A 26374-nucleotide genomic window follows, 5' to 3' on the forward strand; every position below is an offset into this window, starting at 1 on the left:
GTACCTTAAGAAGATTTGATAAGATGCTAATTATTAAGGTTTTTACAAGAGAGTTTAGACAGTGGAAAACAAGGTGCTCAGTTGTACATATATTGGGAAACCTATAGTACAGAGTCATAAAATCTTTAAAGAGGCAACTGATTTTGATAGTTGCTTAGAATTAGAATTTCTATTAAGAAATTATACAGAAATAATATTTATGTAATTTTTTTCCTCTAACCATTGGCCTTTTCTGTGAAATATGCTATCACCCTGGTCATCAAATTTTGTGTCACTGAAACTGTTCTCAGTATGTTTCATATTGTATAATGGTTATTTTATCCTATGGAGTTTATTGAAGTTTAAGATTGCTGTTAAGTGTATTTTATGGGATCAAATTTTCTTTATAAGATTATTATTACTGACACACACTATAGGTGATGAAGTGTTAGAATGGAATGGAAGGCTATTGCAAGGAGCCACATTTGAGGAAGTATATAACATCATTCTGGAATCCAAACCTGAACCACAAGTGGAGCTTGTAGTTTCAAGGCCTATTGGGTAAGTTGGTTTCAGTATTTTATATGTGTGTGAAGTTGAATACTGTTAAACAATTTGTAATGTGCCATCTAATAATTTCTGATTGCTTTATGGAAATAAATTATTTTATAGACAGTAACTCTTTATCTTTCCTTAGCAAAAGTACCTCACCAAAAATCATGATATCTCTCTATCTGATAATATAGATGGTAGAATATACAGTTAGTTACAAAAGAAGAAGAAATATTTAGGTGTTTATTCATTTTATTGTTGTAACACCTTAGAAGGTGGTTATATGATTTAGTGGGGAAGGAGACTGTAAATCAACTATAGTCTAGAAATTTTACATTTTTCAAAATGTAGATTTCAACATCAGAAAGAAAAAGCCAAAGGAAATGCAATTCCTAGTAATAGTTTATAGATAGAGGTAACAGTTTATGGAAAAATGTGATATCTTTTTTAACAGGGTGGACAAATAGACCAAAAATAAACACCAAAGTACTCTTTAGCTTTGTAATTTGTACCTCTGTTTTATAATGCCTATGCATTAAATATAATGTCTATAGATTAAAATTGACAATTACCAAACATTGGCAATAAATATTAAAGAGGTAACTGAATTATATTATATGCCAAGGTAAGATATATACCTATATCAGAGTAAAAGCAACAGAAAAATATTACTGATAATGAATTATTAAATGCAGATTTGGGGCAAGAGCATTCTAGGGTGGAGCCAACATATTCCTTTATTATAGCAATAGTAATGTCCAGTTTTAATTCATTTAGAAAATGATGGGCCTATATTATTTTTATCTCTTTTTTAAAAAATGCTGAAAAAACGACTTAGGTTGGTGGCTTAGTTTTATGGAAATGTTCCTTTTAAAGTATTAAATCTGGCACTTGAAGTTGTATTCTTTTTTATTTTGTCTTTTCACAGTTTTGTATTATGGTAAAACTGCAGTGTATAAGATTAGTGTATTAATCAAATATATTTCCTGGTATTAAAGAATCATCAAGTCATATTTTTGTTTAATATATTAAATAATTTATAATCCTTTATGTAATTTACTGAATGACTGTAACCATTAATATTTACCCCTTGTGTCAAATCTCAAATAAAAATATACGCTTATTTTTCGTGTAAATACAGTTCCAAGGTAATGTTGAGATTCCCTGTTGAAACATGTTTACCTCTTTCTCAATGATAGTACTACATTTTAAAAGTTTCTGGTGGATCACACCTGTAATCTCAGCACTTTGGGAGGGCAAGGTGGGCAGATCACTTGAGGTCAGGAGTTCGAGACCATTCTGGCCAACATGGCTAAACCCCGTGTCTACTGAAAATATAAAAATTAGTCGGTGTGGTGACAAGTGCCTGTAGTCCCAGCTTCTTGGGAGGCTGAGTCAGGACAATCGCTTGAATCCAGAAAGTGGAGGTTGCAGTGAGGTGAGATCGTGCCCCTGCACTCCAGCCTGGGTGACAGAGCAAGACTCAGTCTTGAAAAAATAAAAAAATAAAATAAAATAAAACTATCAATCACAATCCAAATATTTTAATTTTTATTTTGGTGATATTTTATTTGCACTTTAATGTTACTTATTTAGAACAGCATGTAAAAGCAAAGAGCAGAATTGAATAAAAATGTATCTTTAAAGGGCCAGGCGTGGTGGCTCATGCCTATAATCCCAGCACTTTGGGAGGCCGAGGCGGGTGGATCATGAGGTCAAGAGATCGAGACCATCCTGGTCAACAAAGTGAAACCCTGTCTCTACTAAAAATATAAAAATTAGCTGGGGATAGTGGTGCGCGCCTGTAGTCCCAGCTACTCGGGAGGCTGAGGCAGGAGAATTGCTTGAACCCAGGAGTCGGAGGTTGTGGTGGGCCGAGATCATGCCATTGCACTCCCGTCTGGGTAACAACAGTGAAACTCCGTCTCAAAAAAAAAAAAAATGTATCTTTAAAACTTATCTTTTTGAATACAAATTTTTTCTAACGGATAATTGTATAGTGAAGCACATAGAAAATAAAGTCTGTTTTTTGTAAGTATTCTATGAATGCATATGAATTTTAATTCCTTTTCAATAGTTGGGTCTAGCCCAGAATAATTTATTAGTGATAAATACTAAGGCTTGTTTCATATTTATATACTGCCACTATTATACACAGTTTTCTTCATTTACACTGTCCTATTAATAGTTTGATAATGCTAAAAAATATGAGTTACATTAATTGTTGAAACAGTTTCTTGCTTTCTTTTTTTATCATTTCAGAGATATACCTAGAATACCTGATAGCACATATGCACAACTGGAGTCCAGTAAGTTTTATTTATTCTAGAAGAAAATGTGATTTATAATTGCATTCATCAGAGGTCAGACGAATTATTTATCTAGTAATGTCAAGTAAGAAATATGATAACCTTGTTATCAAGTATATAAGCATATAAAGATGGAAAATTTAGTATTATTTCATGTCACTGTGGGAAAAAGTACAAAAACGTAGACTATTTTAAGTTTTTTTTAACCAGATTGTCTTATTACAGATTTTTAGATAGCATTATTAAGGTATACTATAATAAACTGCAGTTACTTAAATAACACAATTAGTAAAGTTTCAACATACATATATATCTGTGAAACCATCATCCCAACAAAAAATCATGAACTTACCCACTACTCCCAAAAATTCATTCCCAAAACTTCCCCCAGTTTTAAAATTTACTATTTGTAACCTCATCCCCATTAAGTGGGGAGAAATGTTTGGAATAAACTAGTGAATAATTATATATATTTTAATTTATATTTTTGGAAAGTGGGATAATAGTTCTGATTTAACATCAGAGCAGTAATGGAACAATAAATACATAAGTTCAGTGTCAAATTTATCTATAATCTCAAAAATTATTTTAAGTGCTATTTCAAATGTTAAATTAATTTTTCCAATGATCTGAGTTTCTTGATTGATTGAGGGTACGGTAAGGGATATTAGGAGAGAGGAAGAAAAGGGTTTCAGTTTGAAATATGTTGATCAGGATAGACCATACTGAGACAGAAGGATTGGAGGGAAAATTTGGAGTGGCTGCCTAGGGAGGAAATCTTACAAGGTACAGGATAGGCGGATATAATGGCTTTAAGGCAAGAAGGCCTAAGTTGCATTTAAGCAAATTCGAGTAAGGCAGTGTAGCTGAATGGAGTGAGCAAGGGAACGAATGGTATGAATGAGGATAGAGGAATAATGGGCAAATTACATATATTATATAAACCACTGTAAGGACTTTGGGTTTTATTTTTCAGGAAAATTGGGAGCTGTCTAGGATGGTTTTTAGGAGATATTTAGTTTTAAAAATGACTACTAGGTTGCAAATAGCTTAAATAGAGTCAAGGTAAAAGCAAAGAGAACTAGTGTGAAGGTTAATCTGGTGGCAAGACAGTGGTGACTTAAACCATGGTAATAGCAATAAGGATTGTCAGATTCTCTGTATACCACAATAATTGGGAATATACTGTTAAAATAGATGTTTTTTACTTTCATATTTGCAATTACAAGTTTCTTTGAAGTCTTCATCAGAGTAGTCCTTTGAATGCCATAGCTCTATACTTCAAAATATGGTTGATTTAGTATCTTTGACTAAGTGCTAAATGACTATCCAAAATAATATCATGATCACATAAAACTGTAACATAAATAAATAATAAAATTATAAGTATTATAAAATGATATTATCATCATTATCCTTATTGTTCCCATTTTATTTAGTATTTGCAACTGTGCTTGATGTTGTACCTATACTATCACATTTAATCTTTACAACAATCCTATGGGGTAGGTTAAAATTTGTATTTACCTTTATTACATTTCTCAGATACTGTGTGAACAACATGGAAACATTTATCTTATTTTAGCTATTAAATAAGTCTCTAGGTTATAATTACAGAATTGTTTCTGAGGAGACAGGGGTCCTTTCTCAAATTAGATCCAGTATTTTATTGTTTAAACATTGATGTTTTTCCAAGTCCCTGTCCTTAACCTTTCTGGTCCCTCAATAAATTATTTTCTTCCTATGGTTGTAATTGCCAGCTGTTTGACTTCTAAGTTTACATTATCAAAGGAGCTATCATTGTCCCTACCTGCCTGGATGGTCAAAGAATATATACATTCTGTTCTGTCTTCCTGCTACCTGAAGCTTAACAACCTTTATTGTAAAAACAAAACAAAACAAAAAACCCCAGCTTATTTCTTACTAGAAAGGCTTCATTCTTTCTACTTGCTGATAATATAAAAGGTTTCATTGTTACTTCAAATCCCAAGGCTTGCAATTTACCCTTCATTTTACTCTGTACTCTCTCTAGAGGTGAGTTTTATCCACTTTTATTTCCAATTAGACATACAACTCTGCAGGTTAATTTCCAATGCTAGTCTCTACTTTTACATTTGTTCCCATTTGTACTTCCACTTAGCTGCTTTACATCTCCCTTTGGATGTCTCGGAGATGTTGTAGGTTCACTGTGTTCCAAATTAAGTTCTTATACCTCCATTCCCCTAAACACAGGTCTTCCCCAGTGTTCTGAATCCCAGTGAATGTCAGCAATATTTTGTCTGGATAACACAACAGACATACAGGGAATATTCTTGACCCCAAGAATCAAAATAGTGACAGTAAATATTTAATATTTTATTTCCTTTTTCATGCCCCTCGCTTCTTTATGCCAGTTTAATTTGTTATATTCTTCCTGACATTGTTTTAAAAAATTAATAATTTTGGACTTAATTTTTAGCATTTGCAGATGTAGTCTGTCTTCCAGTTGCTTTATTGATTTATGTTTTGATTACTTCTTGTTTCTATTTTTAAAATTTACTTACTATGTTATTGTAAAATGTGAATATAGTACACCTAACAGACAGTAACTAAGTCCTGAGATAGAGGTCTGAGGTCTGTCTCTACTATAATTGGCACAAAAAATGGTTCACTGTTGGTCTTAAGAGAATCCCTGTACTGTACTCTTGCTTCCAAAAAAACCCTTTAAGAATATTTGGAATGTTGTGTCTAAGAAAATGGTCTATTTTATATTTTATAATGACATTTTATGGATATCAAAAAATAATTTAAAAGATATGTGGCAAAATTTACTAAGTACTTGTGAAGAGCCATTGTTATTATTTGTTATGTATAATTATCGTTTCAGGTTCTAGCTCCTTTGAGTCTCAAAAAATGGATCGTCCTTCTATTTCTGTTACCTCTCCTATGAGTCCTGGAATGTTGCGGGATGTTCCACAGTTCCTATCAGGACAACTTTCAGTATGTAGTCATTACATTTATTTTTCTTTTTGGAATATCAAACAGTGTTTTTTAAAATACGATGCTAGTTTTTTACAAACCAAGTTATTCCTAGAACATAATTGTGCTTTTAACCTCGAACTTTCTCATTCTTAAAATTTTAATTTTTGAAATCTAATTTTGATTATTTATCATACTGCTTCATTTTGTAGAGTTTAGATTTTCTGGAATTTAATAAAAGATTTTGTGAAGATATGTAGACCCTTTTTAACCTTAGTAATTATACCAAAATTCAAGCTCATAATTTTTGCTCTGTACCTTAAGATGACTATAAATTGTTGTAGATTTTTAAGAGAAATAAAAATGTTGCATTATATAAAGATGGCATTTCAGATAAAAATAAATATTTATGTATTCTTCAATGCTTTTCTACTTTAAGGATATTTGGTATAAGCTCATAGTATTCATTGGAGTTGAATATTGCTATGAAATATAATGGTACTTGATGTTTTTGTCAATAGACAAAATGAAATAAATAGGGAAATATATAATAGATTGCTGAATACTTCAGATAACTTTGCACATTAAGTGATCTCTGATTTGAACATTTTAAAATAAAAGTTAAATGTTCATTTATGCCTTTTATTTTGTGTTGATACCAGAGGAGCTTTACAAATGTCTTTATTTTTTATTCATTTGTTCTGTTGTCATTTCCTTACTTAACCATTTTAAAATATTAACATAATTAAATTTATTGTTATATATTAGAAAAATGCAGGTTAATATTACGAGTATTGTTGGCAATTACTAAACTTGAAATTTCATGAGTATTAAAAAGGTATTTAGGTTGTCAAAATTTAGATATTGAATTTTGGATTTAAAAAAATGTTACAGTTAAAAACTAAGCTATTTGAGGCTGATATTTTAAGACCAAAAAAATAGCCTTTTTTTTTTTAATTAGCTATGAAAGTTTTCCTTTTTTTTTTTTTTTTTTTTTTGAGGGGAAAGGGTATTTAATTTTTATGAAGTATTTTTATTAATTAAAAGGAGTTATAGTACTGAAGTATATGCAAAAAGGAAAAGAAGTTTAAGTTATTTAAAAAGTCATTAGACATGTCTTTTTTTTAGAACTATTTTGAACATAAAGGCGACAATAACAGAAATGTCATTTAAAAAAGAATATCAGATGCTATTAGGAGATTGCAAATGTTTCACTAAAATAATTTTTTCTCTTTATTATTTTCCTATCTATTTGATAAACAGAGTGAATTTTTTCATTTGAGACCAGTGGTCTTTTTTTGAGCCTACGCAATAAGTAGCATATTTCTACTTATTCTCTTACATATATTGACAGCACATATGTTGTCATTTATCTTTACAAATGTATATTTTATTCTACCATCCTATAAAATGTTAATAAATGTTATTTCTCATTATGGATCCATTTCAATAGTTCATTCTTAAATAATGTTTTTGGGACTGGATGGTACCAGTCCATAAATAAATCTGTGTGTGTGTGTGTGTGTGTGTGTGTGTGTGTGTGTGTGTGTGCGCGCGCGCGCGCGTGCGCGTCTGTGTATCTGTGTTTGTGTCTATGTGTACATATAGTTTGCTTGAGTTGGTAAAGAAGGAGTGGAAGTTAGATTTCTGTAATAAGTAAGTATCACTTTATTATCTCATTTGAATCCCAAGATCTTATTATGGATTGGACTAGGAGGGGAGGAGGAGAAGCGCAGTTCAGGGATTTAGACAAATTTCAAACTCAGCTCTTTTTCTTCGTGGTTAAATAATCATACGGTAATAGGTAAAACTGTTAAATATTTGGGGGAAATATAAACTTAAAAGTTTCACTTCTGAATTTTTGTATAACCATGTAAAGTTATAATCTTTAGGTTTGTAAGTGATGTTGGAATTTAAAATATGTATTGTTTTCTCCTTTTCTTATGACTTGGAGGGGTTATGTTCCACTATGATATTAGTAGTAAAACTTTTAGCTGCATATGTTTTGAAATTGTCCACACTTGTACACATGCCCAACCCACACATATAAAAAATATTGGTTATAAATATACTACATATTTATTGTGGGAAATCTGGAAAGTACCAAAAATTAATAAAACATAAAAATCACCTATAATCCAGACACTGAAATATAACCATTCACATACAAATAAATTTTTAAACAAAACTAAAATAAATATATACTATTTTGAATCCTGATTTTTCATTTAGTAACATTGTGGATGTTTTCCTGTCTTTAAAAATTCCTCTTAAAATTGTTTTAATGGCTATTTTAATACTTCATTGTAACTTAAATCATTATAATAGGGTATCTTGCTTATTTCTAACTTATTATGAATAATGATACCGTGGAAATTCTTGAATATAAATCTTGAATATTTTTGTTAGGACAAAATCCTTTTGTCAGGATAATTTTCTAGGAATAAAATTACAATATAAAGGGCAAAGGAAAATTTTAGGATTCTTGAAACCTATTTTCAAATTTTTCCTTCAGAAATTGTTTTACCTAATTAACTCCAATCATCTACTTAAGAAGTATATGTTAAGTTCTGAGCCCAACATCTAGTATAGTGCTAGTTAGTGGGAATACAAATGAACATGATGGAATGGTTTTTACCTTCATGTAACTTATGAATTTTATTCTTATATTTTGCAGCCAGGAAAACATAAGTAAGACGCCATCTTGTATATATTGTTCTCTTTATATTTAATCCTGTCTCTATCAGCCTGGAGACAATTTTGGTTTGCTCTTACGATGTGGAGGTTAGAAAAATATATCTACATATATCAACACTAAGGAAAACTAGGAAGTTATAAACCAACATTATAATTCCTTTTTCCTTCTATTCTACCTTTGGACATTTTTGCTTTTGGTGAATTTTTACTTGGGCCCATACCTCACTTACAAAATTATGATATTGCTAATTCCTGAGAACAATGATAATATCTATACTATGTGAGCTGACCTTCCTAATATTCTGCCAGTTCATGTCTCAAATAGAAAATATATACATGTAATAGCATTCTCAAAGGAGGTGATTGTAAAATATACATGTAATGTAAATTTGTTGTTTACATTTTCATGCTCAAGCTGATGATTATTTTTTAAATGTATGCAATTTATTTTCTCTCTATTCTTGAATTGTCCTGCTGCTTATTATTCTGGGGCATAACAGTGAAAATGCTATTTATGTTTTGGTGAGGAAAATCAGCATGAACTCAGGTTTATGCCATGTAGGCTGTATGTTAGCATTTTCACTGACAGCACTCCCTTATTATGACTCCATTTTTAAAATGTGTTCTTCCAGAATTTAGCAGTTTTTTCCTTCAGTGGATTTCTTTTATAGTTCTTAATATTTTTAATTCGTTTATAGTCTTTGGCTAGTTTTATAGTAGGGTGTTAAAAGAAAATATAGCTTCAATTATTTTCAAAGTGAGAAAAGACTCAGAATTATTTTTCTGTGGGAACATATTATACAATTGATTTTATTGATAATCATATTTTATTTCACTCACTTCATGATCTGTGGTTGATTTATGGTTGCAGTATTTTTCCAAGTTACTTTTAAATAGTATTTTTGACTCAATTTTAAGTAAATATTATAAATATTTATTTTATATGTCCATTTAAAAGGAGTACATAATTTAAGAAGAGGTATGTGTCCTTTCTATCTCCTTATAAACTCCATAGCCTTTTAAAAAATTTCTATAAATGAAAGACTTTTTTTTTAATCTTTTACACTTCATTGTCATAACTTTGTTATTCTGAAAGTATTGCATGAAAGGAATGTTCTGAAGCTAGTAGTGCAATTAATAGTAGAAAGCGACATTAAAATGCAAAATAAATTGTGGTGTACAAATTCAAATTCTTCATTTGTATGAGGCCTGAATCATATCTCTCATGCTTATAATATAAATGAATTAATAGTAATTACAAATTACAGTGAGGCACATAGTAGTTTGCCATCCCTATCTGAAATATCCATAGAGACAGAAAGCAGTGGTTACCAGTGGACAGCGAGATGGAAAAATAGGGAGTGATTATGTAAAGTATAGAGTGTTCTGGGGGTGATAAAAATGTTTTGAAACTGGAAGGAGGTGGTGAATCCACAGAATTCTAAACACAGTAATTGTCACTGAATTGTGCACTTTAAAATAGTCAGTTGTGGCTGGGCGAGGTGGCTCATGACTGTAATTCCAGCACTTTGGGAGGCTGAGGCAGGCAGATCACCTGAGGTCGGGAGTTCAAACCAGCCTGACCAACTTGGAAAAACCCCATCTCTACTAAAAATACAAAATTAGTCAGGCGTGGTGGCTCATGGCTGTAATCCCAGCTACTCAGGAGGCTGAGGCAGGAGAATCACTTGAACACGAAAGGTGGAGGTTGCAGTAAGCAGAGATTTCGCCATTGCTCTCCAGTCTGGGCAACAAAAGTGAGACTCCATCTCAAAAAAAAAAAAAGTCAGTTGCATGTTTTGTGAATTTTACCTTAATTTAAAAAAATATCAACACAAAAATGTATTTTTAGAACCATATTTAAAATATAAACTCATGGGTGAAGATTAGGTGTAAATCGCCATAGGTTTCAGAAGGTTGATTCAGAAGTCTATGAGATGTATGTATGAATTCATTTTAGAACATAGAAAAATGTTTTAAAGGATTAATTTAATTGAAAGTATTATTTCTTTTTATGTGACTCTTTTATGACGTAATATTTACTTGTAAAAGTATTCTGTAACATTAATATTTTTGGTCTAAAACAAAACAGGTAGGAGGACAGGGGACATAAAATGTATTTCTGAAGTACCTCGTTTAGTCCCCTTCTTCAGCGTGTTGAGTTTATGAATTTCATGTATCCCTTCTGTCATTTGCTAAAGCATTATAACAGTCTGTGGTAATGCAGATAGACATCAGTAACATACTCCATATCTGAATATTTCTTCCTTTGGGAATATATGCACACAAAAAGGAAGACAGCTTAGATTTGAAACTGCCTTGGTTTTGAAAGAGAGAGAGAGAGATTGAGAGAGAGAGAAGGATGACTTATGATTGAATGACAGTCTGCTTTTAAGTCTGCTTTCCTTTGGGTTTTAGATTTATGTCTTAAATAAACTGTGTCTGTTCAATGCCAACTGAATTGGCCAAAAGTCCTCTTAGTACACATTATCTGTTTCCAGTTAGCAGTGGAAAGAGAGAAGCCTTTAACTGTTTATGATTTTGAAGTAGACAAGAGAGAAATCCATTAGAAATCTGAGGAATGGGGTGGAATCTTGGTGATAGAAGCAGAATTAAATGCCTTGAAATCCATTCCCAAACTCGGATTATGTTCTGTTTTAACTGTTGGAATGTTGGAATGCCTAATAAAGGCAACATTCTGATTATTGTGGTGTCTTTTGGAAACTGTTTCAAAATGAAAACAAAAGTCACTAATAGGAAATTTGATTTGATTCTGAGAAGTTGATTTAGAGATTTAATTAGAACTGGGCTCTATTTTCTGCCTTTACACTATCTTGCTTTTTGTTTGAGTATGGGCAAGTGTTTTTAGCACTTTTCTTTGTTTCCTCATCTACAAACTGGGGGTAGAAGCCACTATCTCATAAGGTTATTGGAAATACCATAAGGCTATAAACTTAAAATAAACTGTCAATAAAGGCTAAGAGAAATATTACAAACTAACAAACTTTCTTATATGCTCCAAACCATATAAGAAAGAAGTAAGATATTGTCATTAATAGGTGTGATTAGCAATAAACATATTATATTGAGTGGTACATAATAAATGTCCAATGATGATGTTTCAGTACGAGAACCTGATATGGATTCATCAAGTGTGAATTAACTAATTCAATAAGTTTCCACATACTTTAATGTGTTTATCCTTTTAAGAAATTCTAAAGCTAATTTGAGTAATAGTTTTTGACTTTGGTTAGACATACTTTGGAGAAGTCACACAATTACTTTCACAGATGGCTTTTCACTAATAACTTGGAAACACATTTTCAACTAACTCCTTTTTACAGCATCCTATTTTGTATGTAATGTGTTTAAGGATAAAATCTGAAATTTATTGATTCTTGGATTATGCTTATAATCATTCTTCAAAATATATGAGCCCAAATATGTTATTTTATATTGTCTTTATTCCTGTTATGTGAACTACATTGAACAATTGGATTATACAAATTCTAATATTTTGTATAGTTTGTAATGTATTTTGGCATTGGACAAAATTTATTGATTACATGAAGTACTTATTTTTGATAAATATTGTCATGGAAAAATTGTATTTAAGGGATAGTTGTATGTGTTTGTTTTTACTTTTGGTCTTTTAGTTCCAGCGTGTTGTCCTTTTTGGTTTTGTTTTATTGCTTTTTTCTTTAATTTTGCTTACCAGAGCCAAAGCCTTAGTAGAAGAACAACGCCTTTTGTTCCTAGGGTTCAGGTAAAGGCCTTGTCTGCCTGATAGAAACTAAAGTTGTGTTTTAACCCTTATTTGTATGTTTTTGGAAAATGCGTTAGTAGGAAAACTTTTTTTGGTATGTTGCTCCAAACCATAATATTGACTTTCAAATCATTTTATTAGCCAGCTTGTAAAATTCTGCATGGAGATTAGAATACTGACTAAAAATTTAAAGAGACAATCTTTGTTAGTGATTTTATATGAAAAACTAAATGCTAAACCTTATAGATGTCAAAGTGGCATTTAAAGTAGATTTAATGTAGATTCTACTCATATATGTAACATTTACAGAAATAGCTAATTTTATACTATTGATATTTTCCTTTATTATTTTAAGGTTACTGTCTCTTTAAATCGCTCATTATGTCACTTAACATCTATACTCTCTTGCATTTTCCAAGTAATAAATCCTTGAGGAGACTGGCAAATAAATTTGTACCTTATTTAAAATATGAATTTTATGCATATTATATATAAAGTTCAGTTTTTAGAAAGTATTTTACTTTGAAAGAACAGAATTACAATCCAAATAAAATAAATTGAATTTATTTTGTTAATATTTTGTCATTGCAATTTTATTTAATGTTACTGTAATACCTGGGTACAAGTTGTTTGCCTCTTTTCATTAGGAAACCCTTATATGGTAAAGTAATGTCAATATAGCTTTTTAAAAGTAGTATGATGCTTTCCTTGCTTTGCTGCATGTTTTTTTTTTTAAATTTGTTGCTTCTGAGTAATACTTATTTTGTTTACATTTTAAAAATTACTCTAGTTAATATTATACAGTAGAAAATATTTACCTATGCTGCTTAGGTCCTAGGAAAATTAAAAATGGTTACATGCTAAAGCTGGAATGATAATTATTTTAAAACAGTTTAAATTATACTAATATTTTTATTAATGAAATTGGGGCTAAACAGGGTCTATGTCAGGACCAGAATTGTGAAATATGTTTGTTATATTTTGGGGGATCAACAGCTATATTTTAACCTCTTATTTAAAAAGCACAGATAAGAAATTAAGAATGTTATAAAGTGATGTACCTAATAAAATCTGTTTTGATTATGTGAACTGGATATCTATTAAAAACTTCAATGCAAGTCCTATAATATAAATAAAAATTAGAGCTATTATCAAATACCCAGTTTAAGACAGTCTATTAAAAGGTATAATTTTGACCAAGTAATCAGTAAAGTTAAAATGTGCCCATTTGCTATCCAAATTATTTTAATATCTGTACATTTGTAATTTAGAATTTAGTAAACTATAAAATATTATAGCAAAAATATGAAAACCATATGTTTACTGTCTGTATAAGAAATGGATAATATCAGTAAGTGATAATATTTTTGATTTTCTATGGCATAAGGAAATCTGAAAAGAATACTCTCTGTCAGACTTTTGAAGTATATATCTCAAATGCTAGTTTTAATGATTTTAAAGGAGCAAAAATATTGCTGGTAGAGATGGCAGCAAGTACTTAGTTTAATGCCTCAAAATGTTCTCACAGAAATCAATAATTTGCCCTGATAATTTTTAGCTTAGTCTCTTAATAAAAAAATTATTATTTCTTTGTTTCTTAAATGTAACATTTATTGCAAAGGAATTTTTTAACCTTGCAGAATCTTCTTTTTTTTCTTTGAGGTACTTAATAGTCATGTCCTGATCCTCAGAGAAAGCTGTTTAATATCTTAGAAAAAAATTAAGCCATAGACTCTTTATGACTGGTGAAAATAGAGAATACCATAGAAATCAGTTGGGTTTTGGTCACACATTTAGAACCATGAAACTACCTGTAACACCTCTTTCATCTCATATACAATTAAACATTCCTGCATTTCTTTCTTTCGTTGTTTTCCCCTCATGTCTTTTGCCAGAAGAATAGTCTCTTTTATGCCCCCTTTTCTTATCTGTATCTATGTTCTAATATTATTAGACAAGCAAGTATTTGAACTGTTGTCTGTTCATATATTGGAGACTTTTTTTCTTCAAGTTGTTGTACTCTTAATCTAAAGCAGTGGTTCTCAAATTTTAATGCACTTGAGGATCACCTAGAGGACTTGTTAAAATTCTGATTCAGTATGTAAGAGGTGGGCCCCAGGAATTTGTAATTTTTTAATAAATAAGTGAGATAGTACTGACACAGGTTTATTAACCACAGTTTGAGAAATATTTGTCTAAGGTCTGTTTTTGTACTTAGCAACTCCGTTAGAAAAACTTCTTGTTATACAACAGCAAGATAATACCTACATTAATTAAAATGACAACATAAAAATTAATAACTATAATTTTAAAAATTTGGATATTTCTTTTTTTTTTTTTTTTTTTTTTTTTTTTGAGAGACGGAGTTTTGCTCTTGTTACCCAGGCTGGAGTGCAATGGTGCTATCTCGGCTCACTGCAACCTCTGCCTCCTGGGTTCAGGCAGTTCTCCTGCTTCAGCCTCCTTAGTAGCTGGGATTACAGGCACGCGCCACCATGCCCAGCTAATTTTTTGTATTTTTAGTAGAGACGGGGTTTCACCCTGTTGACCAGGATGGTCTCGATCTCTTGACCTCATGATCCACCCACCTCGGCCTCCCAAAGTGCTGGGATTACAGGCATGAGCCACCGTGCCCAGCCAAATTTGGATATTTCTTACTCTTATTTCTACAAAAGGGTCGATTCCATTTGGCAAAGAAAAAATGATATAAATAATTTTATATACTTTTTTGGGCTGTCAGTTTACCTTTTCTGACTCAAAAGTAACTCAGTGTCTCATTCCCTGGGATATGAAGTGAGGGACTCAACAAAGCCATGTTGGAATTGGAACTGAACTGCCAGTGTTTCATGTATAACCAGCTCTGATTTTTACTTATTATTTTCAAGTTCCAAATTTCTGGTTCCATTTCAGTTTCAATACAGTGGTTAGAGATGTGCTGAGTTCTGGGTCAAGATGTGGATCAGAGCCATACTTATCATAGATATTGACATAGTAGAATCAGCTAGCTAGGTGTGCAGGTGTGAGGTATGTGTGTGGGAGGTGATAACTGTTAAATCAAGTGAATTCAGCAGCTGGATGTGAAGTTCCCTTCCCTAATTATGGCACAGAGAAATTATTCTCATTTTCTTATCTCAAAAAATAAAATGTACTTTTATTATTCTAAGGATGTTATTCATAGGCTTCACAAAAGAATGAGACTTTCTGTCTGAATAAGGACAATTTTTAAACATGAATTCATTATCGTTTCAAGTTCCAACTGAAAGAATCTATTGACTAAAGCTACTAGTAAATCCCTTTTGCTTATAATATTTTAAATGTTTTTAACTGTGAAATAACATAAAACATTTACTTGAAAATTCCCTATGAATGTTATATAAGCAGGATACTATCTACTCAGTTCATTTTGAGCACTTATTCTGAATTAGGTATCGTAGGGGAACCAAAATGAACTGGTGATTCTTGCATAGGTAAAGATACAGAGTAGTCATTGTATATAAAGTCCTTAATTATGATAATGTAATTATGTGCAGATTAAGATAATAAAAAGTCCACATGCTTTATCAGTCAAACTGAAATGTCTGAATCATTCTTTTATTCATTGAAGTTATTATAGTATATCCTTTTATTTTAACTAGCTACAATTTACTAAGTAAAATTTATATTCTGTGCTAATGTTACTCTAAGAGAATGGGGTGAAGATTGGAAAAGTAAACATTGTGTTTGTGTAATAAATGTTTGAATTGATAAATGAATATATTTGGTTTTCAGATAAAACTATGGTTTGACAAGGTTGGTCACCAATTAATAGTTACAATTTTGGGAGCAAAGGATCTCCCTTCCAGGGAAGATGGGAGGCCAAGGAATCCTTATGTTAAAATCTACTTTCTTCCAGACAGAAGGTAAGGATATAAAGCAAAAATAAATGTTCTGGAAAATAAATGAGAAAATGTTAATAGCAATGGGTATTTCAATTCTATATCATTTATTGGTATCATATGTGAAGTTTAACATAAATGTGGTGGTTCTTAGGAATCAAAATAGTGACAGTAAATATTTAGGATTTTAAAAACAAACATTGTATATGTGATTTGAATATTAATTTTAGGCATGTGTGTATTATTTCTTGTATATATGTTCATTTTTCAAAATCCGTAAAGATTATGCTTCCAAAAATCAAAATTTTAACACAAATTGTAGAGTCAAAAAGCTAAAATACTAAAATTTTTAGTCTAAAATACTAGCTTTCTTAGTCAAAAACTAAAAATACTATGAAAGAGTATTCATATTTCTCTACAATTTCTACCTCCCCTTACCAAGATATTATTTCTCTCTGTTCTGTAAATTTAACAAGTATGTTTTGTATTCATCACCTCATATCGTCAAGAAAACTTACTATGGGGTCTAAGACCACTTTCTTCAAGCATTATTTGTTTTGTATCTATTCTAATCAATAAAAATGGTGTTGTTCTACCCTTAGTTTTTTTTTTTTTTCTTTTTGTTCTACCCTGGTTTAAATGGAGAAATTAGTATTGGAGAAATATTTTATACAAAAAAAAAGCTAATCACTCTGAATTTCAGGCATATAAAAAATAAAAGAGACCATTCAATAGGCATAATGAAAAAAGAAAGAAGGAATGATACCAAGTACCTTTCCCCAACTATCTGTCTGCATCCCTGCCTCCCAAGGCAGAGTGCTCTCAAGATCTGATTATTTTTTCTCAGGTTGGAAGTGGACTGGCACAGATGTGATCTTAAACATGTTTATACACTTTTGGATTCTGATTGATTTTGTTATTTAGTTCAAGTAGAAAGTGATCAAGGTTGAGTTGGGTGCCAGTGTCACCTGACAACAATCTCAGCAAAGAAAAGGAAAATAGAATAGACAATTAATAAAGGTTTTGCATTTTATGTGATACATATTTTGAAGTCAAAGCTGTATATCAGATTCCTCAGGATACATCAAGATGCCACAGCATCTAAAATTATTAGAAACTATTTGCTATATAATTTTATCTTATAAAGTTTGATTAAGATAGCTGTTTTTAACAATTTGGGTTGTCTTTGAGATACATGTGGAACTGTAAGGGAAGAGAACAGCCATAATCATCTATGCTTTTGTGCACATTACTTAAGTTTCTACTTACTCAAAACTTTGAAGGGAAACACATTTTTAAGGCAATTAAAGTTTTGCAAGTTACTCAGTTTCTTTCGTGACTATTTTTGCTTAGTTTTATTTTTATGTAACCCCTCTTCCTGAGCAGATAGTGCTAAAAGGGAAGCTTTTCTAGGCTGGATGCAGTGGCTCATGCCTGTATTCACAGGGTCACTTGAGGTGAGGAGTTCAAGACCAGCCTGACCACCATAACGTGACCCTATCTCTGGCTGTCGAAGTGGCTTGCACCTGTAATCCAGCACTCTGGGAGGCCAAGGTGGGTGGATCACCTGAGGTCAGGAGATTGAGACCAGCCTGACTAACATGGTGAAACACCATCTCTACTAAAAATACAAAAAATTAGCCAGGTGTGGTAGCAGGTGCCTGTAATCCCAGCTAACTTGGGAGGCTGAGATAGGAGAATTGCTTTAACGAGGAAGGCAGAGGTTGCAGTGAGCTGATATTGCACACGCCATTGCACTCCAATCTGCGTGACAGAGCAAGACTCTGCCTCAAAAAAAAAAAAAAAAAAAAAAAGAAAAAGAAAAAACAAAAAGTGAAAGATAAAATGGAAGCTCTTCTTAACCAGACCTTTATGTTCCAGATGTAGTGTTTCTTCTCTTTTCTCAACACCAAGGAATGTGAGAGGCATTTGAATGTTTCCTCCTCTGATTATTTCTCAGCCAAGTTCCTTGTTAATTATCAGGAATTTGAAGATTCTTTACATAAATTATATAGCTTACTTTGTTGATTAGGTTGTGTCAAGCTTTCATCTGTAATAGTGAAAAAAATTATCTGCCTAACTCAGAAAGTAACATTGTTATCTCAACAATTTTTTATTTGTGGTTGACACAAGTTTTTACTCGTTAATAAAGGATTATTTGTGCTTTTGTTATAAATTATTTAATTTTTCTTGACAATTTTTCTGAAAGAAATACTTGAACAAGTAAACAGAAAACAACTGATCATTGATGAGACTTTTTAGAGGGGCAAAGGAGACTGCATAGTAGAAATCTAGTCTAGAATGTCAGTTAAGCCATTTGAAAATTATTTCCCAGATAAGGTACTGTGTACTCTAAAAAATAAGTAGGCTTATTTTATACTTTTTTTTTTTTTTTTGAGACAGAGTCTTGCTGTGTCACCCAGCTGAAGTGCAGTGGCACGATCTCAGCTTACTGCAACCTCTGCCGCCTGGGTTCAAGTGATTCTCCTACCTCAGCCTCCTGAGTAGATGGGACTACAGGTGCATGCCACCACGCCCAGATATTTTTTTGTATTTTAGTAGAGGTGGGATTTCGCCATGTTGGCCGGGATGGTCTCAATCTCCTGACCTCGTGATCCACCTGTCTCGGCCTCCCAAAGTGCTGGGATTACAGGTGTGAGCCACTGTGCCTGGCCTATACTTTTTTTTATATCTTGAAGCAAAGTTGGTTACCAGTTAAAATATATTTCTTCTTCTAATGTTAAGTAAAAACATCAGGTGTTTTCATGCTGTTACTAAATTAAATGGAAATCAAAGTCACAGTAACATGAAAATAAATTTTTTAAAAGGAATTAGGTTGGATTTTATTTTTTATAAAAGTTAACTACCTTTTCAGCAATTTGATGATTCATTTAAAGATCAATTATTTATTTTATTATAATTAGGCTTTTATTTTAGAATAATCTCTATAACATGCTTATTGATCTTAGTTTTTAAATGTTTTAGCACCTTTTCAGTGTTTGACTTATGCAGCATGCTTTGATTCTGAGGGCTTTATTTATAGAGAAAGTAAAACTCATTTTTTTTAACTTGATGAAGATAAGGTTATTTTTTCATGGTTCTTTTTATGAATTGGTGCTTGGGTACATACTACATTGCCTTATTAAATTACAATCATATATGTTAGGTTTATAAGGAACTTCAGAGATTGTCTAGTCTTCTTCCGATTCAATATAGAAATCTTGTCTAAGCTTGTCATTCTGCTTTTTTTTTTTTTTTTCCTCTCATGGTTCACTGATGCCTTTTATTTTGAGCACAAAACCACTGGGGATCTTGCCTGTGGCCACCCCAGAGATGACACTGGAGGTTCATATTGCTCCAGACACTTGGTGGAAAGCGAGGCGAGAAAAACGATTTGTGCCAATTACGTGACTGCAAAGCTAGGGATGCCAAGAGGGCTCCAGGGAGCTTGGCTTCTGTAGAAGTTCTAAGGAAGCAGTGTGAACTCCACGGTAGTGGGCAAGGGGAGCTAACTAGCAGGGTCCCCTGCAAGTGTTGGTCGGGGGGCCTGGAGCTGCCCGAGCTGACACGAGGGGAGGAGCCTAATCAGCCAACAGGCGACTGAAGGGCTGGCCTGCCCACCGCTCAATTGGCCATGGGGTTTCTGAAGTTCCTGCCAGCAAACTTAGCCTTGCTGCCCAGCTCCTCTTCAATTCTGAGGAGCTGGTTGTACTTGGCCAAGCGCTCAGATTGGCAAGGGGCACCAGTCTTGATCTGCCCAGTGCACAGCCCCACCACCAGGTCAGCGATGAAGGTATCTTCAGTCTCCCCAGAACGATGAGACACCATGACGCCCCAACTATTGGCCTGGACCAACTTGCATGCCTGCAGGGACTCGGTCACGGAGCCAATCTGGTTCACTTTGAGCAGGAGGCAGTTGCAGGACTTCTCATTTGCAGTCTTGGCAATCCTCTTTGGGTTGGTCACTGTGAGATCATCCCCAGCCACCTGGATTCCTGCACTGGCTGTGAACTTCTGCCATGCTCCCCAGTCATCCTGGGCAAAGGGATCCTCGATAGACACCACTGGGTAGTCCTTGATGAAGGACTTGTACAGGTCAGCCAGCTGGTCAGGTGAGATGTACCTGCTGGGGACATCAGGAGACTTGAAGTCCAGGTCATACTTCCCAGACCTGTAGAACTTGGAGGCCGCCACATCCATGCCGATGACCACCTTATCAGTGTAGCCAGCTTTCCCAGTTGCAGTCTTCAGCAGCTCCAGGCCTTCCTTATTCTCCAGGATGTTGGGAGCAAACCCACCTTCATCGCCCACATTGGTGGCATCTTTCCCATATTTCTCCTTGATGACATTCTTCAGGTTGTGGTAAACCTCTGCTCCAATGCACATGGCTTCCCTAAAGTTTGCAGCACCCACTGGGAGGATCATGAACTCCTGCATGGCCAGCTTGTTACCAGCATGGGAACCACCATTGATGACATTGAATGCCAGCACTGGCAGGATGACTTTGGAGTTTCCAGCCTAGTCGGCGATGTGGTGATACAGAGGGACCCCCTTCTCAACAGCACCGGCTTTGCAGATGGCGAGGGATACACCCAGAATGGCATTCGCACCAAACTTAGATTTATTTTCTGTTCCATCCATCTCGATCATCAGTTTGTCAATCTTCTCTTGTTCTGTGACATTCAGTTTCTTGCTAACCAGGGCAGGCACAATAGTTTTATTGATGTGCTCAACAGCCTTTGAGACACCCTTCCCCATATAGCGAGTCTTATCATTGTCCCGGAGCTCTAGGGCCTCATAGATACCAGTTGAAGCACCACTGGGCACAGCAGCTCTGAATAGACCGTTTGCGGTAAAGAGATCAAACTCAACAGTGGGATTCCCACGAGAGTCAAAGATCTCCGTAGAATGGATCTTGAGAATAGACATGGTGGATTTCTAACCGTTAGGTCTCGTCGCCTGGGAGAGAAGTGGAGAGTGCCGCAAACACCGAGATGAGCGTTAAGCCGGAGAGGTCTGCGTGCTCCAGGCCCTCACAGCTTCTCTGTTTTGTTTTGTTTTTGAGATGGAGTCTCATTCTGTCACCTAGGCTAGAGTGCAATGGCATCATCTGGGCTCACTGCAACCTCCACCTCCCGGGTTCAAGCAATTCTCCTGCCTCAGCCTCTCGATTAGCTGGGATTGCAGGTGTGTGCCACCACACCCGGCTAATTTTTGTATTTTTAGTAGAAACGGGGCTTCACCATGTTGGTCAGGCTGGTCTCATACTCCTGACCTCGTGATCCACCCACCTTGGCCTCCCAAGGTGCTGTGATTACAAGCATGAGCCACAGTGCCCAACCAAATTGTCATTCTTTATCTGAGAGCTTTTTTCTATTCTTGAGGTAGTTCATGACTTACTTCTCTTCTTTATCCTTTCAGATTTTGATATAAACTATTCTTGAATTAGATAGTAAGGCTTCTGTTAAATACTTTCATCCTGGTCTTTGTGGAAGGAACTTTATCTCTTGACAGGGTCTCAATATTCATTCTTTATCAATGAAATATGAGTAGATGTTCAATAAATATTTGTTAAAGCTTTAAAAGAAGGGAGGGAGAAAAAGATCATACATCACAATCCTTGTTTCAGATAATTTATTCCCATACACATTATTACTTCTTTCCATGTATAGTGATAAAATTTCCTACATGGGTTTGCAATGTCATTTTTCTGCCAATACCTTCATGGTTAATAAAGCTACATTACATGTTATCTTTTCCATGCATATTAGCAAAATTCATTATCAATTAATGTATTTAAAGGCAGCTTTCTGCCACATTATATATGTGTGCTCTGGAAACATACAATACCTCTTCATTATTCAAGTAAAATCTATATTAAACATTGAAATTCCAGTGAGAAGAAGTTGCGTAACTTTCCAATTTCAGAGACAGTTGTACACCTTCTTTGTTCTCTCTCCTCCCTGTTTCTCAAAACTCTTAGAACTGTGTTGTGCTAAGATAATTTGTAGACGTTGATGCTATTCTAATTGGAGCTTGTCTGTCATTTTAAATAGATTCCTTAGGAAATTTTATTCCTATCCAGGCAGTGATCCTAATAAGCAAGAGTAGTGATCTTCAAATAGGTTGGATGTACCCTGGGTGATGTATAGGATAATCTTTCATGTTCAGAAAGAAAATTTGAATGTTTAAAAATTTTTATTTTATTATTTTTAATTTCTGTTTTAGTATATTTCCCAGCACAACAGTATGGTAATACACGTACAGAGATACACAACAAAAAGAACATGGAAACCTCTCAGCTAGCAATCCCATTTATTGGGATGGCTATATTGCATTTTCATCCCACGTTATGGTGACTGCCTCACGTAGAAATAAATTTACAATGTTTTAAAGTACCAAATACATGTCAAATAAACAAATCTGAATTTCTTGTATTTAAAAAAATACCTTTATAAATACAAATTATAATTGGTCATTAGCTAGAACTTTATAGATGAGAAATTGTGAATATCACAATTACTCATCTTTTTTGTACAGTGATACTTCTATAATTTAAGTGAGTAGTATATGTAATGTTACTGGTTAATTATCATTAGAAAGTTTTCAATAGGGCAATATGTTAAAAATTATAGAGTCAAGATTCTCAAGTCTGGTTTTATTTAGATTTTGAGAAAGATTAAGTTTTCAATAAACTGTTATTGAAAAAATTTAAGATTTATTGAAACATTGCTATTATTGTCATACCTATAAAATGTGATATAGTATGTAGCTTAAATTTTTCATAATTTTAAAGATTATAACATTTGTAATGTATGATAAATGTATGATCTTGTCTCCAGAGAAATTTTACATTAATAAATTTTAGAACAAAACTTATAATTCTATGTAAGTTTATAATTCGTTGTTTTTTCCATAGTGATAAAAACAAGAGAAGAACTAAAACAGTAAAGAAAACATTGGAACCCAAATGGAACCAAACATTTATTTATTCTCCAGTCCACCGAAGAGAATTTCGGGAACGGATGCTAGAGATTACCCTTTGGGATCAAGCTCGAGTTCGAGAGGAAGAAAGTGAATTCTTAGGCGAGGTATTTGGAGTTGTTTTAAAGTTTACACTATTCATGTTATTCTGATTACTTCAGTACAATTATATATATAGAATATCTGCAAAAGTAGGCACAGTTTCTTTAATGGAATAAATTTCAGCTACTGCTTTGGGACAAAACTTGATACTATAGAAAACAGTGGCTCTGTATATTCTGACAATTTTTACATGTTTGTTCTTATTTTAAAACTCTGTGTTGAATGATAAAAGGTTTGTATTTCACAAATATATTCTTTTGTTTTATAGTGATGTGTATATCTTGGTAGTTTACTGAATAGACTATACCACTAATAAGTAGTTAAACCATTTGTTTATGGATTATTTTCAAGCCCTACAATGTAACCGATCCTTCAAAGGTAAACAAGGAATGTTACTTACTTCAAGGAATTTACAATTCACTGGTGATACAGACACATGAATAGCAATTAGACTATAGCATCCCAATTGCTATGAAGGGGAAAATGCAATAGGAATACATAATTGCTGTGCACAGGAGGGCAGGTGGTCAAAGGAAGTCTTCACCAAGAGAGAGGAATTTTGCAAATTCAAGGGGAGCGAAATTCCTGCAGAGGGAATAAGAAGACATCAGGTGTGCGAAGATCTTGGTCAACTGCATTGAAATTGGAAGGGAATGTGGTAAGAAATGAAGTTTGAGGCTTAAACTGAGACCAGAGCATGTCTCTTAATATATAAACAAATTTGGAGTTATCCGGTGGATAATGGGAACCAATGACCAATAACCAATTCTGTTTCCCAACTCTGTGGAGTCTTGCTTTTTCACAGTGGCATAGTCATAGCTCACTGCTGCCTGAACTCCCGGGCTGAAGTAATTCTTCTCCCTCAGCTTCCCAAGTAGCTGGGCCTATAGGCACCTACCACCATGCCCTGCTAATTTTATTTTTTTGTAGGGATGGGGTCTCATAATCTTGCACAGTCTCATATCCTCTTTAAAAAGAAAATGGTTGGATCGTACTTGAGAAAAATATTTCCAGCTGTAATGTAGAGAATTATTGGAGAGGGGAAAGATGGGAGGAAATTATCCAGCTATTAGCATGCAATTCACTTTCAGTCTTTTTAGTGTGGTTGGTATATCAGTTCATTTTTACGCTGCGGATAAAGATATACTGAAGGATGGGAAGAAAAAGGGGTTTAATGTACTTACAGTTTCACATCGCTAGGGAGGCCTTACAATCATGGAGGAAGGCAAGGAGGAGCAAGCCACTTATGCAAATTTCTGCTGCTGGCTTGAATTTCTCCTCAGAAAATGGGATTTTTTTTCTATCACATTGTCAGGCTGCAAGTGCTTTTATGCTCTGCTTCCCTTATAAAACTGAATGCTGGCTCAGTGTGGTGGCTCATGCCTATAATCCCAACACTTCGGGAGGCTGAGGTGGGTGGATCACAAGGTCAAGAGATCAAGACCATCCTGGCCAACATGGTGAAACCCTGTCTCTACTAAAAATACAAAAATTAGCTGGGCATGGTGGCACACACCTGTAGTCCCAGCTACTCGGGAAGCTGAAGCAGGAGAATCACTTGAACCCAGGAGGCAGAAGTTGCAGTGAGCCAAGATCGTGCCTCTGTGCTCCAGCCTGGCAACAGAATGAGACTTCGTCTCTAAATAAATAAATAAATAGCTAGCTAGATAAATAAATAAATAAATAAATAAAAATGCCTTTAACAGAACCCAAGTCACCTCTTGACTGCTTTGCTGCTTCAATATTTGTTCTACCAGATATCCTAAATCATCTCCCTCAAGTTTAAATTGAGACAAATTGAGCTTTGTCTCCCTCCACAAATCTCTAGGGTGGGGTAAGATGCCACCAGCCTCTTTGCCATAGCATAACAAGAATTACTGTTGCTCCAGTTCCCAACAAATTCCTCCTTTCCATATGAGACCACCTCAGCCTGGACTTTATTGTCCATATAGCTATCAGCATTTTGGGCAAAGTCATTCAACAAGTTTCTAGGAAGTTCCAAACTTTCCCTTATTTTCCTGTCTTCTTTTTGAGCCCTCCAAAGTGTTCCAACCCCTGCCTGTTACCCAGTTCCAAAGTCGCTTACACATTTTCGGATATCCTTTCAGCAGCATCCCACTCTATTAGTACCAATTTACTGTATTAGTTCGTTTTCATGCTGCTGGTAAAGACATACTCGAGACTGGGAAGAAAAAGAGTTACAGTTCCACATGGCTGGGGAGACCTCACAATCATGGTAGAAGGCAAGGAGGAGCAAGTTATGTCTTACATAGATGGCAGCAGACAAAGAGAGAGAGCTTGTGCAGGAAAACTCCTCTTTATAAAATCATCGGATCTCATGAGACTTACTCACTATGAGGAGAACAGCACAAGAAAGACCCACCCCCATTCTTCAGTTACTTCCCACTGGGTCTCCCACAACACAAAGGTATTATGGAAGTTAAAATTCAAGATGAGATTTGGGTGGGAACACAGCCAAACCATATCAGTTGGTTTTTCTGAGTAAATTAAATGGTAATCTCATGGGAAAAACAACAATCTATAGAAATATTGAAGTGAGTGTTGTCAGCTAAGGAACCAAAGAACGATAAAACTAAAAACTCTTCTATGACCCTTGGGAAGAAGGGTCACACAGTTGTTAGGAGTAGATACTCTGGAACTTGCTGTCTGCGTTTATATTGCTGGCACTACCACTTCTTAGCCTTGTGTCTTTGAACAAGTTATTTAACCCATCCTTGCATCAGATTTTTCTTCAGCCAAGTGGGAATAATACTAGTATGCAACTCAGGGTTAATATGAGGATTAAATAAGTGTGTTGTATTGTGTGTTTGTAATTCTTTGGAACATGGTACCTATAATTTTGAAAATAGCTAGGGAAAATTTAGGAAGAGTGAAATAAGTCCAGGCATGGTGGCTCACACTTGTAATACTAACTCTTTGGGAATCTGAGACAGGAGGATAGCTTAAGACCAGGAGTTCAAGACCAGCCTGGTAACACAGCAAGACCCCCATGTATAAAAAAAAACAAAAAGTTATTAGCCAGGCATCGTGGTACATACAGTAGTCCCAGCTACTCAGGTGGCTGAGATGGGAGAGTTGCCTTACCCCAGGTGTTTGAGGCTGCAGTTAACTATGATTGCACCCCTGCACTC

General features: G+C 34.0%; 1 protein-coding gene and 2 pseudogenes across 52 annotated transcripts in view; 1 reads left to right on the top strand and 2 right to left on the bottom strand.

Moving 5' to 3' along the window:
• Nucleotides 1–26374, top strand: part of RIMS2 (regulating synaptic membrane exocytosis 2) — a 692961-nt gene that overhangs the window by 358501 nt on the left and 308086 nt on the right. For 26 of the 50 annotated variants that reach the window (XM_032246171.1, XM_032245944.1, XM_032245862.1 and 23 more), the window contains 5 exons: nt 417–540; nt 2794–2840; nt 5707–5819; nt 16030–16160; nt 23056–23227. In XM_032246171.1, coding sequence (XP_032102062.1) covers nt 417–540; nt 2794–2840; nt 5707–5819; nt 16030–16160; nt 23056–23227 — 587 coding nt within the window. Of the gene's footprint in view, nt 1–416; nt 541–2793; nt 2841–5706; nt 5820–12213; nt 12262–16029; nt 16161–23055; nt 23228–26374 lie in introns of all 50 variants that reach the window. The other 24 variants (XM_032245837.1, XM_032245921.1, XM_032245967.1 and 21 more) reach the window with 1 other exon arrangement.
• LOC116528771 lies at nt 19398–21065 on the bottom strand (annotated as a pseudogene). Its single transcript, XR_004259189.1, has one exon. The product of XR_004259189.1 is annotated as an alpha-enolase pseudogene (transcript).
• Nucleotides 20578–21169, bottom strand: LOC116528776 (annotated as a pseudogene). Its single transcript, XR_004259193.1, has one exon. The product of XR_004259193.1 is annotated as an alpha-enolase pseudogene (transcript).

Source organism: Sapajus apella, unplaced genomic scaffold (assembly GCF_009761245.1).
Source record: "Sapajus apella isolate SASKATOON/1434 unplaced genomic scaffold, GSC_monkey_1.0 scaffold3, whole genome shotgun sequence".
NCBI lineage: Eukaryota > Metazoa > Chordata > Mammalia > Primates > Cebidae > Sapajus > Sapajus apella.